The following is a 24230-nucleotide window of genomic DNA, read 5'->3' on the forward strand; positions in this document are numbered from 1 at the left end:
GTGTTCTCTTTGTAGATTTTTGCATTCTCATATGCTTGATTTCTATATTTCTCCAGCTCATTGAGTTGCATTAATCTTCTTTCTTCAGCATCTTGCTCATCATAGTTTAGCATTTTTAGAGCCCAAAACGCTCTATGCTCAAGCTCAACTGGTAAGTGACAAGCCTTGCCAAATACCAGTTGGTATGGGAACATCCCAACGGGTGTCTTGTAGGCTATCCTATAGGCCCATAACGCATCATCCAGCTTCTTAGACCAATCCTTTCTTGAGTTTCCAATAGTTTTTTCAAGAATTCTTTTTAGTTCTCTATTTGAAATATCAGCTTGCCCGTTGGTCTGTGGATGGTATGGAGTTGCCACCTTGTGCTTGACTCCATACCTGAGAAGGAGTGTCTCAAGTTATTTGTTGCAGAAGTGTATCCCTCCATCACTAATGAGGGCTCTAGGAACTCCAAATCTACTGAAGATGTTCCTTCTCAAGAAAATATCACAATCGTGTTGTCATTTATTGCAGTGGCTATGGCTTCTACTCATCTTGAGACATAATCCATAGCCACCAATATGTAACTATTTGAGTAGGAGGTTGGGAAGGGCCCCATAAAGTCAATTCCCCGTACATTAAATAGTTCAAGCTCTAGTATGAATTGCTGTGGCATCTCGTTTCTCTTGGTTAGATTACTAGACCTTTGGCACTCATCACATCTTGACACCAATTCCTTAGCATCCTTGAACATTGTTGGCCAGTAAACTCCGGATTGAAGCACCTTTGCTGATATTCTTTCTCCACTGAAGTGGCCTCCATATGCGGATCTATGGCACTGCCACAACACTTTCTGCCCTTCTTCATGGGAGATACACCTTCTCAAGATTCCATCAGCACACTTCTTGAACAAATAGGGGTCATCCCAGATGTATTGTTTGGCATCCTTAATTAGCTTTCTCCTCATGTGTTTGTTGATGTTGGTTGGTAGCTCCGCAATAGCCTTGAAGTTAGTTATGTCTGCAAATCAAGGGGCTACTTGGACCATCATCAACTGCTCATCAAGGAAGCTTTCATTTACTGCAACTTGATGCTTCTCTTCTTCTTATTGTGGAATTCTTGAGAGGTGGTTGATCAGCGGATAATTTGTACGCTTTTTGGCATTATTTTTAGTATGTTTTTAGTATATTTTAGTTAGTTTTTATTATATTTTTATTAGTTTTTAGTTAAAATTCACTTTTCTGGACTTTACTATGAGTTTGTGTGTTTTTCTGTGATTTCAGGTATTTTCTGGCTGAAATTGAGGGACCTGAGCAAAGATCTGATTCAGAGACTGAAAAGGACTGCAGATGCTGTTGGATTCTGACCTCCCTGCACTCGAAGTGGATTTACTGGAGCTCCAGAAACCCAATTGGCGCGCTCTAAACTGATTTGGAAAGTAGACATTCTGGGCTTTCCAGCAATGTATAATAGTCCATACTTTTCCCGAGATTTGATGGCCCAAACAGGCGTTCCAAGTCAGCTCAAGAATTCTAGCGTAAAACGCCGGAACTGGCACAAGAATGGGAGTTAAACGCCAAAACTGGCACAAAAGCTGGCATTTAACTCCAAGAAAAGTCTCTACACGAAAATGCTTCAATGCTCAGCCCAAGCACACACCAAGTGGGCCCGGAAGTGGATTTTTATGTCATTTACTCATCTTTGTAAACCCTAAGCTACTAGTTCTCTACAAATAGGACCTTTTGCTATTGTATTTTCATCTTTGATCACTGGAATCTTTTGATCATGTTTTTACGATTGAACCCTCTTTGGGATGCTGGCCATTCGGCCATGCCTAGACCTTGTTCTTATGTATTTTCAACGGTGGAGTTTCTACACACCATAGATTAAGGTGTGGAACTCTGCTGTACCTCGAGTATTAATGCAATTACTATTGTTCTTCTATTCAATTCAGCCTATTCTTATTCTAAGATATCACTTGTACCTCAACTTGATGAATGTGATGATCCGTGACACTCATCATCATTCTTACCTATGAACGTGTGCCTGAAAACCACCTCTGTTCTACCTTAGATTGAGTGGATATCTCTTGGATCCCTTAATCGAAATCTTCGTGGTATAAGCTAGAATTGATGGCGGCATTCAAGAGAATCCGGAAGGTCTAAACATTGTCTGTGGTATTCTGAGTAGGATTCAAGGATTGAATGACTGTGACGAGCTTCAAACTCGCGATTGTGGGGCTTTAGTGACAGACGCAAAAGAATCACTGGATTATATTCCGACATGATCAAGAACCGACAGCTGAATAGCCGTGCTGTGACAGAGCGCGTTGAACATTTTCACTGAGAGGACGGGATTGTAGCCACTGACAACGGTGATGCCCAACATACAGCTTGCCATGGAATGGAGTAAGAAGGATTGGATGAAGACAGTAGGAAAGCAGAGAGACGGAAGGGACAAAGCATCTCCATACGCTTATCTGAAATTCTCACCAATGAATAACATAAGTATCTCTATCCTTATTTTATGTTTTATGTTATCCTCCATACCCATTTGAGTTCGCCTGACTGAGATTTACAAGATGACCATAGCTTGCTTCATACCAACAATCTCCGTGGGATCGACCCTTACTCGCGTAAGGTTTATTACTTGGACGACCCAGTGCACTTGCTGGTTAGTTGTGCGAAGTTGAGATAAAGAGTTGAGATTGCAATTGAGCGTACCATGTTGATGGCGCCATTGATGATCACAATTTCATGCACCAAGTTTTTGGCGCCATTGCCGGGGATTGTTCGAGTTTGGAAAACTGACGGTTCATCTTGTTGCTTAGATTAGATATCTTTCAGAATTTTTAAGAATGAATTCTAGTGTTTCAAGGTGATGTTCTTATCATCACCAAAGCTGATTGATCTTCATCAATTTAGCTCTTGAATGCAATGTCCTGCTGAAGCTTGGCTAGCCATGTCTAATTTCTTTAGACTGAAGCTTTAGACTAACATTGCATGATTCCTGGAATTCTTATTAAAAATTTTGAATCTCTTTATTTTCTTTTCCACTCAATTTTTGAAAAAGTACAAAAAAATTACAAAATCATAAAAACCAAAAATATTTTATGTTTCTTGTTGAGTCTAGTGTCTCATTTTAAGTTTGGTGTCAATTGCATGTTTCTATTCTTCTTGCATTCATTCATGTGTCTTCGTTGATCTTCAAGTTGTTCTTGATGATTTACTTGCTCTGATCTTTAAATTATCTTGTCTTGAGTGTTTTGTTGTTTCTCATATGCATTCTCAATTTGTTAGTGTCAGTAGTATACAAACTTCTAAGTTTGGTGTCTTGCATGCATTGTTTATTTGATTTTAGTTGCATTTTGATTATTCCTCATCATTAAAAATCCAAAAAAAATTTTAATTTGTGTCTTTTCAAGTCAATAATACAGAGAATTGAAGATTCAGAACATTTAGCAGAGGAACTACACAGAAAAAGCTGGGCGTTCAAAACACCCAGTGAGGAAGGAAAACTGGCGTTTAAACGCCAGCCAGGGTGCCTGGCTAGGCGTTTAACGCCCAAAAGGGTAGCATTTTGGGAGTTAAAGGCCAGAATGGATACCATTCTGGGCGTTTAACGCCAGGATAGCACAAGAGGAAAGATTTTGTTTTCAATTCAAATTTTGTTTTCAAGTTTTCATAATTTTTCAAAATCAAATCTTTTTCAAATCATATCTTTTCAATCATATCTTTTCAAAATTGATTTCTTTCCATTTTCAAAAATACTTGCTAATAATTAATGATTTGATTCAACATTTCAAGTATGTTGCCTTTTCTGTTGAGAAAGGTTTAATGTTTGAATCATATCTTTTCTTGTTAGCCAAGTCATTAATTTTAAAAATCAAATCTTTTTTTAAATTGTTTTTCAATCATATCTTTTCAAAACCATAACTTTTCAATCATATCTTTTTTAATCACATCTTTTTCAAAATAGTTTTCAATCATACATTTTTATTTCTAGTTTCAAAATCTTTTTCAAAAAATCACTTTATTTCTTTCCCAACCATATTTTTCGAAAATCATTCTTCAATTTTTCAAAATGTTTTTAAAATCTTTTTAATTTATTTTCGAAAATTTCTTCCCCTCTTCTCACATCTTTCTATTTATGGACTAACACTCCTACTCAATGCACAATTCGAACTCTATCTTTCTAAGTTCGAATTCTTCTACCTCTTCCTTCTATTTTTCTTTTCCTCTGACATCTCAAGGAATCTCTATACTGTGACATAGAGGATTCCATATTTTCTTGTTCTCTTCTCTTTCATATGAGCAGGAGCAAAGATAAAAGCATTCTTGTTGAGGATGACCCTGAACTTGAAAGGACCTTGAAGCGAAAGCTAAGAGAAGCTAAAGCACACCTCTCTATAGAGGACCTAACAGAAATCTCCAAAGAAGAAGACATGGCAGCCGAAAACAACAACAATGCCAACAATGCAAGGAAGGTGTTAGGTGACTTTACTGCACCTACTCCCGACTTCTATGGGAGAAGCATCTCAATCCCTGCCATTAGAGCAAACAACTTTGAGCTTAAGCCTCAATTAGTTTCTCTAATGCAACAGAATTGCAAGTTCTATGGACTTCCATTGGAAGATCCTCATCAGTTTTTAGCTGAATTCTTGCAAATCTGTGACACGGTCAAGACCAATAGGGTTGACCCTGAGGTCTACAGACTTATGCTATTCCCTTTTGCTATAAGAGACAGAGCTAGGATATGGTTGGACTCACAAGAAAGCCTGAACTCTTGGGAAAAGCTAGTCAATGCCTTCTTGGCAAAGTTCTTTCCACCTCAAAAATTGAGTAAGCTTAGAGTGGAAGTCCAAACCTTCAGACAGAAGGAAGGTGAATCCCTCTATGAAGCTTGGGAAAGATACAAACAATTGATCAGAAAGTGTCCATCTGACATGCTTTCTGAATGGAGCATCATAGGTATCTTCTATGATGGTCTATCTGAACTGTCCAAGATGTCATTGGACAGCTCTGCTGGAAGATCTCTTCATCTGAAGAAGACGCCTGCAGAAGCTCAAGAACTCATTGAAATGGTTGCAAATAACCAATTCATGTACACTTTTGAAAGGAATCCTGTGAACAATGGGACGAATCAGAAGAAAGGAGTTCTTGAGATTGATACTCTGAATGCCATATTGGCTCAGAACAAAATATTGACTCAACAATTCAATATGATTTCTCAAAGTCTGTCTGGAATGCAAGCTGCACCAAGCACTACTAAGGATGCTTCATCTGAAGAAAAAGCTTATGATCCTGAGAACCCATCAATAGAAGAGGTGAATTACATGGGAGAACCCTATGGAAACACCTATAATCCTTCATGGAGAAATCATCCAAATCTCTCATGGAAGGATCAACAGAGACCTCAACAAGGTTTCAACAACAATAATGGTGGAAGAAACAGGTTTAGCAATGGCAAGCCTTTTCCATCATCTTCTCAGCAACAGACAGAGAATTCTAAGCAGAGCCACTCTAACTTAGTAACCATGGTCTCTGATCTAATCAAAACCACTCAAAGTTTCATGGCTGAAACAAGATCCTCCATTAGAAACCTGGAGGCACAAGTGGGTCAGCTGAGTAAGAAAGTTACTGAACTCCCTCCTAGTACTCTTCCAAGCAATACAGAAGAGAATCCAAAAGGAGAGTGCAAGGCCATCAACATGGCCGAACTTGGAGAGGAGGAAGAAGCAGTGATCCCCACTGAGGAAGACTTCAATGGACGTCCACTGGCCTCTAATGAGTTTCCTAATGAGGAACCATGGGAATCTGAGGCTCACACTGAGACCATAGAGATTCCATTGGATTTACTTCTGCCATTCATGAGCTCTGATGAGTATTCTTCCTCTGAAGAGGACGAAGATGTCACTGAAGAGCAAGTCTCTAAGTACCTTGGATCAATCATGAAGCTAAATGACAAGTTATTTGGTAATGAGACATAGGAGGATGAACCCCCTTTGCTCACCAAAGAACTGGATGACTTGACTAGGCAGAGATTACCTCAAAAGAGACAGGACCCTGGGAAGTTCTCAATACCTTGTACAGTAGGCACCATGACCTTCAAGAAGGCTCTGTGTGACCTAGGGTCAAGCATAAACCTTATGTCTCTCTCTATAATGGAGAAGCTAGGGATCTTTGAGGTGCAAGCTGCAAAAATCTCACTAGAGATGGCAGACAATTCAAGAAAACAAGCTTATGGACTTGTAGAGGATGTTCTGGTAAAAATTAAAGACCATTACATCCCTGCTGATTTCATAGTCCTAGAGACTGGGAAGTGCATGGATGAATCCATCATCCTTGGCAGACCCTTCCTAGCCACAGCAAAGGCTGTGATTGATGTTGACAGATGAGAATTGATCATTCAAGTTAATGAAGAATCCCTTGTGTTTAAGGCTCAAGGATATCCCTCTGTAACCATGGAGAGGAAGCATGAAGAGCTTCTCTCAAAACAGAGTCAAACAGAGCCCCCACAGTCAAACTCTAAGTTTGGTGTTGGGAGGCGACAACCAACTTCTAAGTTTGGTGTTGAACCCCCACATTCAAACTCTAAGTTTGGTGTTGGGAGGTTCCAACATTGCTCTGAGTATCTATGAGGTTCCATGAGAGCCCACTGTCAAGCTACTGACATTAAAGAAGCGCTTGTTGGGAGGCAACCCAATGTTATATTTATCTATTTTCCTTTTGTTATTTTATGTTTTCTACAGGTTGATGATCATTGGAAGTCACAAAATCAATTAAAAAAGCAAAAATAGAATGAAAAACAGAAAGAAAAACAGCACACCTTGGAGGAAAACTTGCTGGCGTTTAAACGCCAGTAAGGGCAGCAAATGGGCGTTTAACGCCCAGTCTGGCACCATTCTGGGCGTTTAACGCCAGAAAGGGGCACCAGACTGGCGTTAAACACCAGGAAGGGGCAAGAAGCTGGCGTTAAATGCCAGAAATGGGCACCAGCTTGGCGTTTAACGCCAGAATTGGCAAAAAGAACATTTTTGCTCTCCTCTTAGTGCAGGGATGAATTTTCCTTGACACCTCAGGATCTGTAGACCCCATAGGATCCCCACCTACCCCACCACTCTCTCTCTTCTTCATCCATTCACCAATCACCTTAACACCTCTTCCCCAAAAACCCCTCACTTATCAAATCCCACTATTCTCTTCCCCACTCACATCCATCCTTCATAAAACCCCACCAACCTCACCATTCAAATTCAAACCACTTCCCCCCCAACCCACCCTCACATGACCGAACCATACACCCCCTCTCCACTCCTATATAAACCCATCTTCACTCCTTCATTTTCACACAACCTAAACACTACTTCTCCTCCTTGGCCGAACCACAAAGCCACCTCCATCTCCTCTATTTCTTCTTCTTCTACTTTCTTCTTCCTTCTTTTGCTCGAGGACGACCAAACCTTCTAAGTTTGGTGTGGTAAAACATTGCTTTTTGTTTTTCCATAACCATTTATAGCATCTAAGGCCGGAGAAACCTCTAGAAAGAGGAAAGGGAAGGCAAAAGCTTCCACCTCCGAGTCATGGGAGATGGAGAGATTCATCTCAATGGTGCATCAAGACCACTTCTATGAAGTTGTGGCCATGAAAAAGTGATCCCCGAGGTCCCTTTCAAACTCAAAAAGAGTAAATATCCGGAGATCCGACATGAGATCCGAAGAAGAGGTTGGAAAGTTCTTACCAACCCCATTCAACAAGTCAGAATCTTAATGGTTCAAGAGAACTATGCTAATGCATGGATCACCAAGAACCATGATCAAAGTGTGAACCCGGACCCAAAGAATTGGCTTACAATGGTTCGGGGGAAATGTTTAGATTTTAGTACGGAAAATGTAAGGTTGGCATTCAACTTGCCCATGATGCAAGGAGATGAACACCCTTACACTAGAAAGGTCAACTTTGATCAAAGGTTAGACCAAGTCCTCATAGACATTTGTGAAGAGGGCGCTCAATGGAAGAGAGATTCAAGAGGGAAGCCGGTTCAACTGAGAAGGCATGACCTCAAGCCCGTGGCTAGGGGATGGTTGGAGTTTATCCAACGCTCAATCATTCCCACTAGCAACCGGTCCGAAGTTACTATAGACCGGGCTATCATGATTCATAGCATCATGATTGGAGAGGATGTAGAAGTTCATGAGGTTATATCCCAAGAACTTTATAAGGTGGCGGACAAGTCCTCTACCTTGGCAAGGTTAGCCTTCCCTCATCTCATTTGTCACCTCTGTTATTCAGTTGGAATTGACATAGAGGGAGACATTCTTATTGATGAGGACACGCCCATCACTAAGAAAAGGATGGAGCAAACAAGAGATCCCACTCATCATGAAATTCTTGAGATGCCTCAAGGGATGCACTTTCCTCCTCAAAACTATTAGGAGCAAATCAACACCTCCCTAGGAGAATTGAGTTCCAACATGGGACAACTAAGGGTGGAGCACCAAGAACATTCCATCCTCCTCTATGAAATTAAAGAAGATCAAAAAATCATGAGAGAGGAGCAACAAAGGCAAGGAAGAGATATTGAGGAGCTCAAGCCCTCCATAGGATCTTCAAGCACTCCAGACTTCATTGGCCTTCAGCCCCTTCTCTGGGATTTTGTCCCAGCGTGCCACGCCATGCTACTTAAGTGGCACACCAATACATTTGAGGATTTCTCAAGCTTGGCGTGCCACACCTGGTTGCTCAAGTGGCATGCCCAAGTGACTTTTTGATGCTCGCGTGCCACGCCTTCGCTACCAAGTGACACGCCCATGGTGAGGGTTCCTCCTAGGATGATGAGTTGGCGTGCCACGCCCCTTGGCTCAAGTGGCATGCCCATAGAAGGTGATGGGTTAGGCATGCCACGCCCAAGCTAGCGTGCCACGCCCCCTTTAGGGTCCTCCATTGTTGCTCTTTGGAACTTTGTACTAGCGTGCCACGCCCATATGAATGCTCGAGAATCCTCCTCTGGAATTCAGTACTGGCGTGCCACGCCCAGCTCCTGGCGTGCCACGCTAGTTCATTTTTCTGGTGCTTGCTCTAAGTGGCACACCCGCTTCACACGCCTAGCTTATTTTTGTTGTTTTCTTCCACTTTTTGGTGTCTTTTTCACCTGAAATTCAGCACAACTCATCTCAAAGCAATGTACCATAATATTCATCAAATAATGCATGAATTACAAAGATCAAATGAGATTTATGCTCTTTTATGGTCCTCTAATACAAGAAAGAAGGGTAGATGATGCAAGTCATCAGTTGAGATCGGGATAGCATCAACAGTTCTATCTGGCCGGTTTAGAATCTGCACATCAGGCTAGGGCTCTAGATGGTCGACCTCTGAAGGGACGGAAGAAGCTGAATCTGCTAAGGCCTTCCCTCATTTTCATCATCCAGGGCTGGAACAATCTTGCCATCCTCCACTACGTTGTCCAAGCTGAATAAGGCAAGGTCAAGCTCAAGAGCAAGAACCCGGACCTGGGCTTTCAAGTTTTCGTACACATCAGTCACACTGCCCACCAGGTGACCTTGGAGCTTGGTATAGTCTGCATGGGCGGACTCAAACATCTCCCTGGTTTCCAGCAGCTCGCCGTAGGTACAGGTATAGCTCTCTTTATGCTTTTTCGCCATCTCCTCAGCCAGGTTGGCCGCAGCCTCGGTAGCAGTGGCTCGGGACTTCTCCTTCTCCACATCCAACTCCAACTTTACCACCCTTGCATCAAGCTCATCCTTCAGACCCTTAATTCTATCAAATTCAGATTTGGCCTCTTCCATAAAGGCCTTAGTCACATGAACTGGAGAACTTTGGATCGTACAGAACAAGGCCACACCCATATTGGCCATTCGAACACCATTGCTGGTAATAAAATCCAAAAGGCAAAGGATGGACACATCATCCAGCAGAATTCGGCCATGTGGAGATATCAATTTGGTAGAAAAACCCACACTATCAAAGTCATTGGCATTCAAATCACAAGAACCAATAGTTTTTTGTCAATTTGGGGGAGGACCAACAACAGTAGGGGAAGAGGCAGCACCAGACATCGGCTGAATAGGGTCAGAAGGAATAGTCCGAACCTGAGGAGTCAAGATGACCTTCCTTGGCCCAGAAGCATCAGAGGTTGGCTTCTTCGACAGCACCTGAGAAGACCCTTCCCCCGAAGTCTTTGCGGTCAGGTTTTGTGCAGCGGTCGCCTTCTTCGACCTATGAAAGGCCTTCATGGACTCCGTAAATTTTACCATTTCTGAAAACAAGAAAACAATTTACAAGTAACGAAGGGATAAATCGGCAAATAAACAAAAAGAAAGCTATCGGGAAAAGAAGTCGGCCACTATCCAGTTCAACACGAAGGAGGGAAGGATCCCCTAGAAACCTCTTCATGTCCAAATGAGGAGGCTCTCCACAGTTTTCCTCTAACACACCCTTAAAGGCTTGTTCCACTTCACTCAGACTCTCCCAAGGATATTTGGTTACTACTACATTTTCTTGCCAACTTAAAGGGAAGGCGGGCTCGTTATACATAGAGAATACTTTCTTCCCTTGAGTAGCTCGGAAAGAAATCCAAGAGGCTTTCTTCTTAGCTACCTGATGAGCGGATAAATTATACGCTCTTTGGTAGTATTTTTACATAGTTTTTAGCATGTTTTACTCACTTTTTATTATATTTTTATTAGTTTTTATGCAAAAATCACATTTCTGGACTTTAATATGAGTTTGTGTGTTTTTCTATGATTTCAGGTATTTTCTGGCTGAAATTGAGGGACCTGAGCAAAAATCTGATTCAGAGGCTGAGAAAGGACTGAAGATGCTGTTGGATTCTAACCTCCCTGCACTCGAAGTATATTTTCTGGAGTTATAGAAGCCCAATTGGCGCGCTCTCAAATGCGTTGGAAAATAGACATATTGGGCTTTCCAGAAATGTATAATAGTCTATACTTTGCCCGAGATTTGATGGCCCAAACTGGCATCAAAACGCCCACCAAAGACCCTTTTCTGGCATAAAACACCAGAACTGGCACCAAAGCTGGAGTTAAACGCCCAAACTAGCACCAAAACTGGCGTTTAAACTCCAAGAAGAGCCTATGCATGTGAAAGCTAGGAAGCTCAGCCCAAACACACACCAAGTGGGCCCTGTAAGTAGATTTCTACACTATCTGCACCTAGTTACTCATTCTCTGTAAACCTAGGTTACTGGTTTAGTATAAAAACTACTTTTAGAGATTTACTTTGTACCTCATGACATTTTTACATTCCTTATTGTACCTTTGACGGCATGAGTCTCTAAACCCCATGGTTGGGGGTGAGGAGCTCTGCTGTGTCTTGATGAATTAATGCAATTACTACTATTTTCTATTCAATCGCGATTGCTTCTTGTTCATACCCTGGGTCGAGCTGTCCGATCCGGGATGTTCGACAGACAAAGCAACCGACCTCTTCAGGTCAGGACAACCCGACCTCTTCCCAAAGAGCTCGGCCAAGTCACCAGGAAAGCCCAAGGAAGGGCCCAAATAGAGGAACATGCCCCAAATCCTAAGGCGGCCCAAGTCTATAGAGAGGAGGGCAGTTCCCTTGAAGATAAGATGACCTCACTTGAAGATAAGATAAGATAAGATAACTAACTTATCTTATCCACAGAAGGTCACATCTCACCATTATAAATACACTGGAGCACCTAGGTATAACTCATACGCTGATTCTACTCAATACCTGCTTAATACCCTTGCTAACTTAAGCATCGGAGTCCCTTGCAGGTAACCCCCACCCTCCGGGGAGGAAAGATTAGCACCCTCACCAAATCCAACAAGTCGGACACGGCGGCTCCAGCCACCATCATCAAGTCGGACACAACAACTCCGACCAGCACAGAAGATCTCGTCCGAGATCGACCTACAGTTTCAGGTAACCCTCAGAACATTGGTGCCATTGCCGGGGAACCTGGAAGTCATCCCATCACCATGGCAGACGACCATGACAACGACCATGATTCAGGTCTGGAAGATAGAACACCGCACAAGAACGCGGACGTCACGCTACAAAATACCTCGAAAACCAACAAGGACAAAGACTCACCAAATTCCGGGGCAATAGAAGCGCTCCTAGATCGCCTAAAGCAACTTGAAAAAGAAACCCAACAACAACGAGAAATCGAAAAAGATCTACAAAGAGAGGTACGGTGACGTCGAGATTTGGAAGAAAAACTACAGCAATTAGAAGCTGACCTTAAATTAAAAGCCCCCTAGGCCAATCCTGAAGAAAATTCACGCAAAGAGCAAGACCCGTTCACCAGGGAAATTATGAAAACCAAAATTCCAAAATACTTCAAACTCCCAGATATGATCCTATACGATGGCACCATGGATCCCAACCACCATCTCAGCAACTTCAGAAGCAGAATGTACCTTACTGACGCCCCAGATGCTGTTCGCTGTAAAGCCTTTCCAACAACTCTCACAAAGACAACAATCCGATGGTTCGACAGCCTACCCCCAAAGTCCATCTCAAACTTTGATGACCTAGCTAAAAAATTCCTAGCCAGATTCTCCATTCAGAAAGATAAGGCCAAGCACGCCCCCAGCTTACTAGGGATCAAACAAGGAGATCGGAAGAGCCTCCGAAACTACATGGAAAGATTCAACAAAATGTGCATGGACATACAAAGTTTACCAACAGAAGCCGCCATCATGGGACTCATCAACGGCCTACAAGAAGGACTTTTTAGCCAATCTATATCAAAAAAGTACCCGACCTCCTTGGACGAAGTACATGAACGAGCAGAAAAATATATCAACATGGAAGAAAACACTCGGTTAGGAGAGACCTCAAAATCAGGGACCTCCTATCGAGACAAAGACAAGGAATTCAAGAGGAAAGAAGATCGACAAGGGGAGAAAATAAAAAAATACCATAATTACACTCCTCTTAGGGCATCCCTGGTCGAGATATACAAAGAAGTCTGCCATACGGAAAAAATCCCCCCAGCACGACCACTCAAAGGCAAAAAGGGAGGAGAAAACCGGAAGGAATATTGTGAATATCATCGAGTCCGTGGACACTCCACAAACGAATGCTTCGACTTAAAAAATATCATAGAAAAGTTGGTGAGAGAGGGAAAATTAGATCGATTTCTGGCCACCCGAGATAATGATCAAAGAAAGAGACGAAGGGATGAAGATACCGAGTGAACTGAACGATCACCTCGGACACCAGAGAGACATGTCCACATGATACATGGTGGATTCGCAGGAGGTGGGATCTCCAAATCATCTCGCAAAAGATATCTCAAAGAAGTATATCATGTCGAGGGAAAGGAGGAAGCACTCAACATCCTGGCAATAACGTTCACTAAAGAGGACGCTTCCGGCATCATCTCAGGACACGACGATCCCATGGTCATCACCATCATATTGGCGAACGCCAATCTACACCGTACCTTAATAGACCAAGGGAGTTCCACCGACATCTTATTCAAAACAGCCTTCGATAAACTCGGCTTAGAAGAAAAAGAACTTAAAGCATATCCAAACAGTCTGTTCGGACTAGGAGATACCCCGATTCAACCACTGGGATACATACCACTACATACAACCTTCGGAAAAGGGAACCAATCCAGGACCCTCAAAATAGACTACATCGTGGTCGATGTAAGTTCAGCTTACAATGCTCTCATAGGTCGGACAATACTCAACCAACTTGGCGTGATAGTCTCGACCCCACATCTATGTATGAAATTCCCCACTACGAAAGGAATAGCCACGATAAAAGTAGATCAAAAGATGGCACGTCACTGTTATAATGAAAGCCTAAACCTGAGAGGTAGGGGAGAAGAGTTCCACACAATCGAGCTGGGCGGAGCCCAACGACGAGAAGAGCTTCGTCCACAACCAGAAGGTGCAATAGAAAAGATTCAGATCGGGGATACTTCGGAAAAAATAACTAGTATCGGCACAATCCTAAGAGAAGATTCAAAAGAGTTACTAATACAATTCTTACGAGATAATGTTGATCTCTTCGCGTGGAAAGCCGCAGACATGCCAGGAATAGACCCTAAGCTAATGAGCCACAAGTTGGCGGTTTATCTAGGATCTCGGCCGATACAGCAGAGACGATGAAAACTTGGGCCAGAGCAATCCCAGGCTGTGGAAGAACAAGTACAAGCACTACTGGAAGCAGGATTCATAAGAGAAGTCAAATACCCACTATGGCTAGCCAACGTCATCTTGGTGAAAAAATCAAACGGGAAGTGACGAATGTGCACCGATTACACCGATCTCAACAAAGCTTGTCCAAAAGATCCGTATCCACTCCCAAGTATTGATGCTCTGGTAGATGCTTCCTCCGAATATAGATATCTCTCGTTTATGGACGCTTACTCGGGGTACAACCAAATCCCCATGTACCCACCAGATCAAGAAAAGACCTCGTTCTTAACACCGAAAGCAAACTACTGCTACATTGTGATGCCTTTCGGTCTCAAGAACGCATGAGCTACTTATCAAAGACTAATAAATAAAGTCTTCTCAGATCACATCGGAAAGGTCATGGAAGTCTACGTGGACGACATGCTAATAAAAACACAAAGCGAAGAGACATTATTGTCCGATCTGGCCCAAGTGTTCGACACCATAAGAAAGCATGACATGCGACTCAATCCCGCGAAATGCACCTCTGCAGTAGAGGCGGGCAAATTCTTAGGTTTCATGCTCACACAAAGAGGAATTGAAGCAAATCCAGACAAGTGTCAGGCCATACTCAACATGAAGAGCCCAACCTGTGTCAAAGAAGTACAACAACTCAATGGGAGATTGGCCGCCTTATCCCGATTCCTAGCAGGAGCTGCGATAAGATCTCTCCCCTTCTATGCTACTTTAAGAAAGGGAAAACAGTTCGAATGGACAACAGAATATGAACAAGCCTTCCAAGACTTTAAAAGGTTCTTAGGACGGCCACCTATCCTATCTCGACCATGAGAAGGAGAACCACTCATATTATATCTCGCAGTAGGAAGCCGAGCAATAGCCTCAGCACTAGTCAGAGAAGGCGAGAATGGACAATAACCCGTATACTTCATCAGCAAAGCACTACCGGGATCCGAGCTGAACTACCAGAAAATAGAAAAATTCGCCTATACTCTCATTCTAACATCCTGACGACTCTGCCCTTACTTCTAGGCTCACACCATTAAGGTTCGAACTAACCAGCCCCTAAAAGGAATATTGCAGAAAACAGATTTAGCAGGCAGAATTTTACAATGGGCAGTTGAGCTGTCAGAATTTGACCTCCAATATGAAGCTCGGACGGCCATCAAATCACAGTATCTGGCCGACTTTATCACAGAATTCACAGATGTCTAGGAAACCCTCACAGAATGGAATCTCTATGTGGACGGTTCTTCAAATAAAACTGGAAGCGGCGCAGGCATAATAATAGAAAGCAACCAAGGAACCCAAGTCGAGCTCTCCCTCAAGTTCGGGTTCCCAGCCTCAAATAACTAGGCGGAATACGAAGCATTGTTAGCTGGGTTGAAGCTGGCTGAAGAGGTGGGAGCTCAAAAACTCAACATTTACAGCGATTCACAAGTGGTCACATCACAAATAACAGGGAGCTACCAAGCTAAAGATCCCATCATGAAAAAGTATTTGGATAAGACCAAGGAACAGCTCGGACAAATCAGGGAATATAAGATCTGCCACATCCCCCGCGAACAAAATGCCCGAGCTGACGTACTCTCGAAATTAGCCATGCCAGGCGGCAACAATAGAAGCCTCATCCAAGAAATATTACAGAACCCGTCAATCTCGGAAGAAGAAAAAGTCCTAGCCATAGAAAACCAGGATCAAGGATGGATGACCCCCATAATCAACTACCTCAAAACAGGAACACTTCCCACAGAAGAAAAGGAGGTAAAGAGGTTGAAAAGGGAGGCACAGTACTACACCATCATAAACAACATCCTATACAAACGAGGGATCTCAGCACCATTATTAAAATGCGTGCCGACCTCCCACACAAAGGAAGTGTTAGAAGAAGTTCACGGTGGCATTTGTGGCAATCATCTCGGAGCGCAGGCCCTCGCCAAAAAAGTACTCCAGGCAGGGTTCTATTGGCCAACATTACAGAAAGAAGCCACAGAATTTGTAAAGACATGTCCACCATGTCAGAAACATGCCAACTTCCACATTGCCCCGCCAGAAGAACTCATCAGCATAACTTCGCCCTGGCCGTTTTCAAAATGGGGACTCGATCTTCTCGGCCCCTTTCCCCAGGGATCAGGACAAGTTAAATTTCTAATAGTAGGGGTAGATTACTTTACAAAGTGGATCGAGGCAGAACCCCTAGCCAATGCTACCGCCCAAAGAAGTCGGAAATTCCTATATAGGAACATCATTACAAGGTTCGGGGTCCCATACTCCATCACCACAGACAATGGCACCCAATTCACAGATGCAGGCTTCAGAAAACTAGTGGCCGACTTGAATATAAAACACCAGTTCACCTCCGTCGAACATCCCCAAGCCAATGGACAAGTCGAAGCGGCCAACAAAGTCATACTGGCCGGGCTGAAACGGAGACTGCAAGAAGCAAAGGGGGGCTTGGGCCAAGGAACTTCCACAAGTCCTATGGGCGTATCGAACAACCCCCCATTCCACTACGAACGAATCACCATTTCGATTAGCATACGGAGTGGAGGCAATGATTCCAATAGAAGTCGAGGAAGGGTCTCCCCGAGTAGTCCACTACAATGAACAAACCAATTCTCAACTTCAAAGAGAAGAGCTCGACTTACTTCCAGAAATCCAAGAAAGAGCTCGGATCAAAGAAGAAGCTCTAAAGCACCGAATGGCTTCCAGATATAATCAAAGGGTAGTATCGAGAAGTTTTGCAGAGAATGATCTTGTCCTAATCCGAAATGATATTGGAACAACTCGACCAGGAGAAGGAAAGCTGGCAGCAAACTGGAAAGGACCCTACCGAGTTATAGAAGTACTTGGGAAGGGCTACTACAAACTGACCGAACTCGATGGACGAGAGCTTCCCAAATCATGTCACGCCTACAACAAAAGAAGGTACTACAGTTAGAAAAGGTAAAGGAACTCATTATTGGATGCACTCTTTTTCCTGAAAAGGTTTTTTAATGAGGCACCAGGCTGAGACCTAGACACTATCCGACTTGAAAGGGATGAAAAAATTCCCACATATATATATTTCACACTTTTCTTTCAATAAAACTTATTTAGATATTCTACAAGATTTCAAGACGCATTAATCTGAATTATTCATCGTCCGATTATAAAGCAACAGATCGGCAAAAAGTGAAAAACAATTTCACTGCACGATCACGATAAAGATAACCGTTCGATAAAGGTGAAAACGCGATTCACCCCAAAGACGATCTAAAGATGCCAACCACTTTCTACAAATCGGCAAAGATGAACACAGAATAATGTAAGAAGTTATCGAAAGCAAACCAAAAAAGAACCTGACGAGGTCTTACGGATAGTTAAAATAATAACTTAAAGACTGGCCGACGTACAGAAGTCGGACCAAGTCAACCCAAGTTACAAGTAAACCCTGGAAAGAGGTCTGGCCAACCCTATTAAAGAGGATTACTTTAACTTAAGAAGAGATCGACCTAACGAAGTCGATTTTCTACAAAACGAAGTTATAAAAGTAATCCCTGAAAGAGACCTGACAAAGGTCCAAGAAAGAGGATTACAAAAATAACTTAAGAAGAGATCGACCTAACGAAGTCGATTTCCTACAAAACGAAGTTATAAAAGTAATCCCTGAAAGAGACCTAACAAAGGTCCAAGAAAGAGGATTACAAAATAACTTAAGAAGAGATCGACCTAACGAAGTCAATTTCCTACAAAACGAAGTTATAAAAGTAATCCCTGAAAGAGACCTGACAAAGGTCCAAGAAAGAGGATTACAAAAATAACTTAAGAAGAGATCGACCTAACGAAGTCGATTTCCTACAAAATGAAGTTAAAAAAGTAATCCCTGAAAGAGACCTGACAAAGGTCCAAGAAAGAGGATTACAAAAATAACTTAAGAAGAGATCGACCTAACGAAGTCGATTTCCTACAAAATGAAGTTATAAAAGTAATCCCTGAAAGCAACTTGACAAAGGTCCAAGAAAGAGGATCAAAAAAATAACTTAGAAAGAAATCGATCTAACGAAGTCAATCTCCTACAAGTTATAAAAGTAATCCTAATAAAGTTCCTAGAAAAAGGGATTACAAAAGTAACTTAGAAGGGGACCAACGCAAAAGAATCGGTTACGGAGCGCCAAAAGTACGTATGAAAGCAAGAAAACCGAGAAATAGGTCGGACCCACATAGACACAAACTCAAAGGATCCAAGCCATGAACAAAGCAATCCCAAGAAGTCGAGCTACAAGGTTCCAGCATTCTCAGAAAGCAGAAGAAAAAACAAGTCAAAAACCTTCATATAAACCACAAAGTTATAAAAGCCTCGGCGGCCATCAACACCTACTAAAGATAGCGAGCTACTTTTTGTTTTTCAAAATAAAGTTGCTAAAACAAGCAACTAGAAACCGTCAGCAAAATAAACAGTTTTAAAAAGCCCACAAGCCGGGCCAACTACATAAATATCTAGAAAGAGATCACAAGCATGAGGAGCCTTCTTGGCATCATCAGAACAAGGAGAAGGAGGACGAGTCTGAATAGGCACGGCATCTATAGTTCCATCCTTCCGGTTCAGAACCTGGCAATCCGAATCAGGTGCAACCGGAGGAGCAGAAGAGGTCGACACTTTGGCAGAGGACACAGGAGGAAGATCAGTATCATCATCACCATCATCATCAGGGACAATCTTGCCATCCCTGACAATATTGTCCAGGCTGAAAGGGGTGAGATCGGCCTCGGGAGCAATGACCCAAACTTGCTCCTTCAAGTTCTCGTAAGCAGCAGTCACGCTGCCAACAAGATTACCTTGGAGCTCAGAATAATCTTCCCAGGCATTGTTCAACTCCTCCCTCAAGCGCATCACCTCCCGATAAGTCGTAACGTAACTCTCCTTATGCATCAAGGCTGTGTCCTCGGCCAACCTCAAAGAAGCCGCCAGTGAAACGGAACTCGCCTTCTCATTCTCTAGATCCTTCTCCAACTTGGTCACCTTCAATTCAAGCTCCTCCTTCAGCCCCTTCATCCGGTCAAACTCCTGCTTTGCCTCCTCCATAAATGCCTTGGTAGCATGGAGAGGAAGATTTTGAGCAGTCCGGTATATAGCAGCCGCCATATACGCCATCTGTACGTGATTTCAAGCCATAAATTCTAAATGATGAAGGATGGACACATCGTCCATCGAGAGGGTACCATAGGGACCGATTTGCTGATCCACAAATTCAATAGCATTAAAATCGGAAGCGTTGAGGTCGAAAGGCTCAGCTGTTTTTTGTTTTTTATTGGGAGGAGCAACAGAAGGAGTAGCAGAAGTAGGGTGAGGATCCACCAGACGAACCCGGGGAGTGGGGATCACCTTCTTCACCCCAGGAGAACTCGGCACAGACGGCTTCGCGTGCACTTGGGAGGATCCTTCCCCAGCCACCTTGGCCGAGATGTTTCTAGCAGCAGTCGCCCTCTGCGCCCTTTTAACAGCTTTCATGGCTTCATTATTCTTCATTGCCTCTGCAAATAAAATAGGAATCAAGCCACAAGTCGGAAAGGACAATCACAAGCAATATAAAAAGATAAAAAAGGAAACACAAAATACCCAGCTCTGTTTGAAGAAGAGAGGGATTGGTTAGAAATTTCTTTGTGTCGAGATGGGGAGGTTGCCCCCAGTGTTCTTCCAAGACAGTCACAAAGGCTCGCTCAGCCTCATCCAACATTTCCCACGTATATCGGGACACCCTCACATCCTTTTGCCATTCCAAGGGAAAAGCAGGCTCATCATTTTTGTCCAGAAAGAAGGGCCGAGCTCCTTCAACAGCTCGGACCTTGAAAAAGTAGTTTTTAAAATCAGGAATGACTCGTCAAACATGGAAAAGACCTTCTTTCCCTGGGTAGAGCGAAAGGAGACCCAAGCTACCTTCTTTTTTACCACTCCGGGCTTAGTCAAGACAAACAGATAGAAAAAGAGAGATTGGGAAGCAGGGATACCAAAACCATTGCACAACAATTGAAAAATCTTTATGAAAGCTCAGGAATTAGGGTGAAGTTGAGAGGGGCGACATTGCAGGACCATAACAAGTTAGCCTCAAATTTAGTAAAAGGAAGGGTGATACCCAACGGACCAAAGAAAAAGTCATAAACATAGAAGAAAGGGCGATCGTCAACAACCCGAGTAGAGAAGCAGACTCTCTCTTCGGAGGAGGGAGGGACAAGTTCATAGTTCTTCTCATCACCTGGATTACTACAGACCCTATGAAACTGCCTAAGCTGCGCGCAAAACTCGGAATCAACCAAGGAGACACACATAAGGCCATTGAGTCCACCCAATCAGCCATGCCATCAGGAACCCGGGAAGGCATCTCTACAATGTTATTGCGAGAAGACATGAGGCCAACTAAATCCTACAATAAGAAAAGAAGAGTGGATTACTAAAAAAGCATCTCGGACAAGGGGCAAAAACAACTCGACGGACGAACAAAAAAGGAAAGCCCCAAGATTCAAACCAAAATCCTGGGGAATCCTTTGGAGACAGTAATAAAGTAAGGATTCAAGAAATTTCTACAGCTTACGCCCCGGCACTCATCAGAAAGAAAATAAAGTCTCAAAGGAAACAAAGGAAGTAAAATCAAAAACACAAAGTCACCACCTTCCTACAGTCTATCAGCAAAAAGCATTGTCAAACATCAAAAATGCCAAGCAGAAAATCACTAAAGACGCAAACCTTTTCAAGATCAAGCAAAAATCATCATCAAAGGCGCAACCAGAAGTGACGACAACATGCAAAAGCCCTAAGAAAAGATTCAAGCAACGAGAAAAGCAAAAGACTTGCATCAAAAAACGAAGAAATTCCAGAACACGCAAACAATCAAGCATGGTAAAAATAGAAAGATCCCAACTTTCTCTGAGCGAAATTCAAACTTTTTACCGACATATAAAAGGAACAGAGGAAGAGAAATAGAACCTGGAGAAATAGAAGAAAAACCTCAAAGGAAAGCCGAAGAGCAGAAGCAACAAAGCCACCCCTCGAAGCGAAAAACCGCAAAGATAGAAGGAGAAAATCTGGAAATCACCCCTCTTCCACAGAGAGCAATGACAGAACAGACGTTGCAGGAAGAAGTTACGAAATAAACAGAAAATGAGAGAGTAAAGGGAGAAGTTACGAAGAAGAGCGAAGAAGAGAAACCGTTTTTGATTAAGAAAATTCAAAATAAAAGCCAGGAGAAAGCGGGGCAATTAATACCAATTAATGAAGGTATTAAACCCTTTCACATTCCCAAAAGCAAAGCGCGCGCCTTTAGAGGAAAACGTTCTACATTCAAAAGATTCTACAAAAAGAAGAAATCGACAAAATGCTTGAGTTCGGCTTCGTCATGAAAGGACCGAAGTCAAAAAACTCGACCTCAACAGAAAGGCCGAGCTCAAGCAGGGGCACTGTTCATACCCTGCGTCGAGCTGTCCTACCCGGGATGTTCGACAGACAAAGCAACCGACCTCTTCAGGTCAGGACAACCCGACCTCTTTCCAAAGAGCTCGGCCAAGTCACCAGGAAAGCCCAAAGAAGGGCCCAAATAGAGGAACACGCCCCAAATCCTAAGGTGGCCCAACTCTACAGAGAGGAGGGCGGTTCCCTTGAAGATAAGATGACCTCACTTGAAGATAAGATAAGATAAGATAACTAACTTATCTTATTCACAGAAGGTCACATCTCACCATTATAAATACACTAGAGCACCTAGGTATAACTGGTATGCAAAATTGTGATCAATACTTTTCACAACTCAAATAATCCCCGGTGATGAAACCAAAAACTTGGTGTTCAACACCATGGCATAAACACAACTTCGCACAACTAACCAGCAAGTGTACTGGGTCGTCCAAGTAATAAACCTTACGCGAGTAAGGGTCGATCCCACAGAGATTGTTGGTATGAAGCAAGCTATGGTCACCTTGTAAATCTCAGTCAGGCAAACTCAAATGGGTATGGTGATATACGAATAAAACATAAAGATAAAGATAGAGATACTTATGTAATTCATTGGTAGGAATTTCAGATAAGCGTATGAAGATGCCTTCCCTTCCGTCTCTCTGCTTTCCTACTGTCTTCATCCAATCCTTCTTACTCCTTTCCATGGCAAGCTTAAGCAAGGGTTTCACCGTTGTCAGTGGCTACCTCCCATCCTCTCAGTGGAAATGTTCAACGCACCCTGTCACGGCACGGCTATCCATCTGTCGGTTCTCGATCAGGCCGGAATAGAATCCAGTGATTCTTTTGCGTCTGTCACTAACGCCCCGCCCTCAGGAGTTTGAAGCATGTCACAGTCATTCAATCATTGAATCCTACTCAGAATACCACAGACAAGGTTAGACCTTCCGGATTCTCTTGAATGCCGCCATCAGTTCTAGCCTATACCACGAAGACTCTGATCTCACGGAATGGCTGGCTCGTTTGTCAGGCGAGCACTCGGTTGTCAGGCGATCAACCATGCATCGTGTATCAGGAATCCAAGAGATATTCACCCAATCGAAGGTAGAACGGAGGTGGTTGTCAGTCACACGTTCATAGGTGAGAATGATGATGAGTGTCACGGATCATCACATTCATCAAGTTGAAGAACAAGTGATATCTTAGAACAAGAACAAGCGGAATTGAATAGAAGAACAATAGTAATTGCATTAATACTCGAGGTACAGCAGAGCTCCACACCTTAATCTATGGTGTGTAGAAACTCCACCGTTGAAAATACATAAGAACAAGGTCTAGGCATGGCCGAATGGCCAGCCTCCCAAAGAGGGTTCAATCATCAAAACATGATCAAAAGATCCAAAGATTGAAAGATCTCTCTAATACAATAGTAAAAGGTCCTACTTATAGAAAACTAGTAGCCTAGGGTGTACAGAGATGAGTAAATGACATAAAAATCCACTTCCGGGCCCACTTGGTGTGTGCTTGGGCTGAGCAATGAAGCATTTTCGTGTAGAGACTCCTCTTGGAGTTAAACGCCAGCTTTGGTGCCAGTTTGGGCGTTTAACTCCCATTCTTGTGCCAGTTCCGGCGTTTAACGCTGGAATTCCTGAGGGTGACTTTGAACACCGGTTTGGGCCATCAAATCTTGGGCAAAGTATGGACTATCATATATTGCTGGAAAGCCCAGGATGTCTACTTTCCAACGCCGTTGAGAGCGCGCCAAGTGGGCTTTTGTAGCTCCAGAAAATCCACTTCGAGTGCAGGGAGGTCAGAATCCAACAGCATCTACAGTCCTTTTTAGTCTCTGAATCAGATTTTTGCTCGGGTCCCTCAATTTCAGCCAGAAAATACCTGAAATCACAGAAAAACACACAAACTCATAGTAAAGTCCAGAAAAGTGAATTTTAACTAAAAACTAATAAAAATATACTAAAAACCAACTAGATCATACTAAAAACATACTAAAAACAATGCCAAAAAGCGTACAAATTATCCGCTCATCACAACACCAAACTTAAATTGTTGTTTGTCCTCAAGCAACTGAAAATCAAATAAGATAAAAAGAAGAGAATATGCAATGAATTCCAAAAACATCTATGAAGAACAGTATTAATTAGATGAGCTGGGCTTTTAGCTTTTTGCCTCTGAATAGTTTTGGCATCTCACTCTATCCTTTGAAATTCAGAATGATTGGCTTCTTTAGGAACTTAGAATCCAGATATTATTATTGATTCTCCTAGTAAAGTATGATGATTCTTGAACATAGCTACTTATTGAGTCTTGGCTGTGGCCCAAAGCACTCTGTCTTCCAGTATTACCACCGGATACATACATGCCACAGACACATAATTGGGTGAACCTTTTCAGATTGTGACTCAGCTTTGCTAGAGTCCCCAACTAGAGGTGTCCAGGGTTCTTAAGCACACTCTTTTTACCTTGGATCACAACTTTATTTTTTTTCTCTCTTTATTTTTTCGTTTTCTTTTCTTCCCTCTTTTTTTTCGTTTTTCTCTCTTTTTTTTTTTTGAATCACTACTTTTTTCTTGCTTCAAGAATCATTTTATTGATTTTTCATATCCTCAGTAACATGTCTCCTTTTTCATCATTCTTTCAAGA

General features: G+C 42.7%; 1 protein-coding gene across 1 annotated transcript; it reads right to left on the minus strand.

The window, feature by feature from the left end:
- Positions 1-529: 529 nt before the first annotated feature.
- On the minus strand, positions 530-946 carry LOC140174681 (uncharacterized mitochondrial protein AtMg00750-like). Its single transcript, XM_072200172.1, has one exon. The coding sequence runs from the start codon at positions 944-946 to the stop codon at positions 530-532; it is 417 nt and encodes a 138-aa protein (XP_072056273.1).
- Between the last annotated feature and the right edge of the window lie 23284 nt (positions 947-24230).

Source organism: Arachis hypogaea, chromosome 8 (assembly GCF_003086295.3).
Source record: "Arachis hypogaea cultivar Tifrunner chromosome 8, arahy.Tifrunner.gnm2.J5K5, whole genome shotgun sequence".
Lineage (NCBI taxonomy): Eukaryota > Viridiplantae > Streptophyta > Magnoliopsida > Fabales > Fabaceae > Arachis > Arachis hypogaea.

Excerpts from the sequence above, each read along its gene's own strand:
- LOC140174681 (XM_072200172.1), bottom strand. The coding sequence starts at position 946 with ATGAGGAGAAAGCTAATTAAGGATGCCAAACAATACATCTGGGATGAC.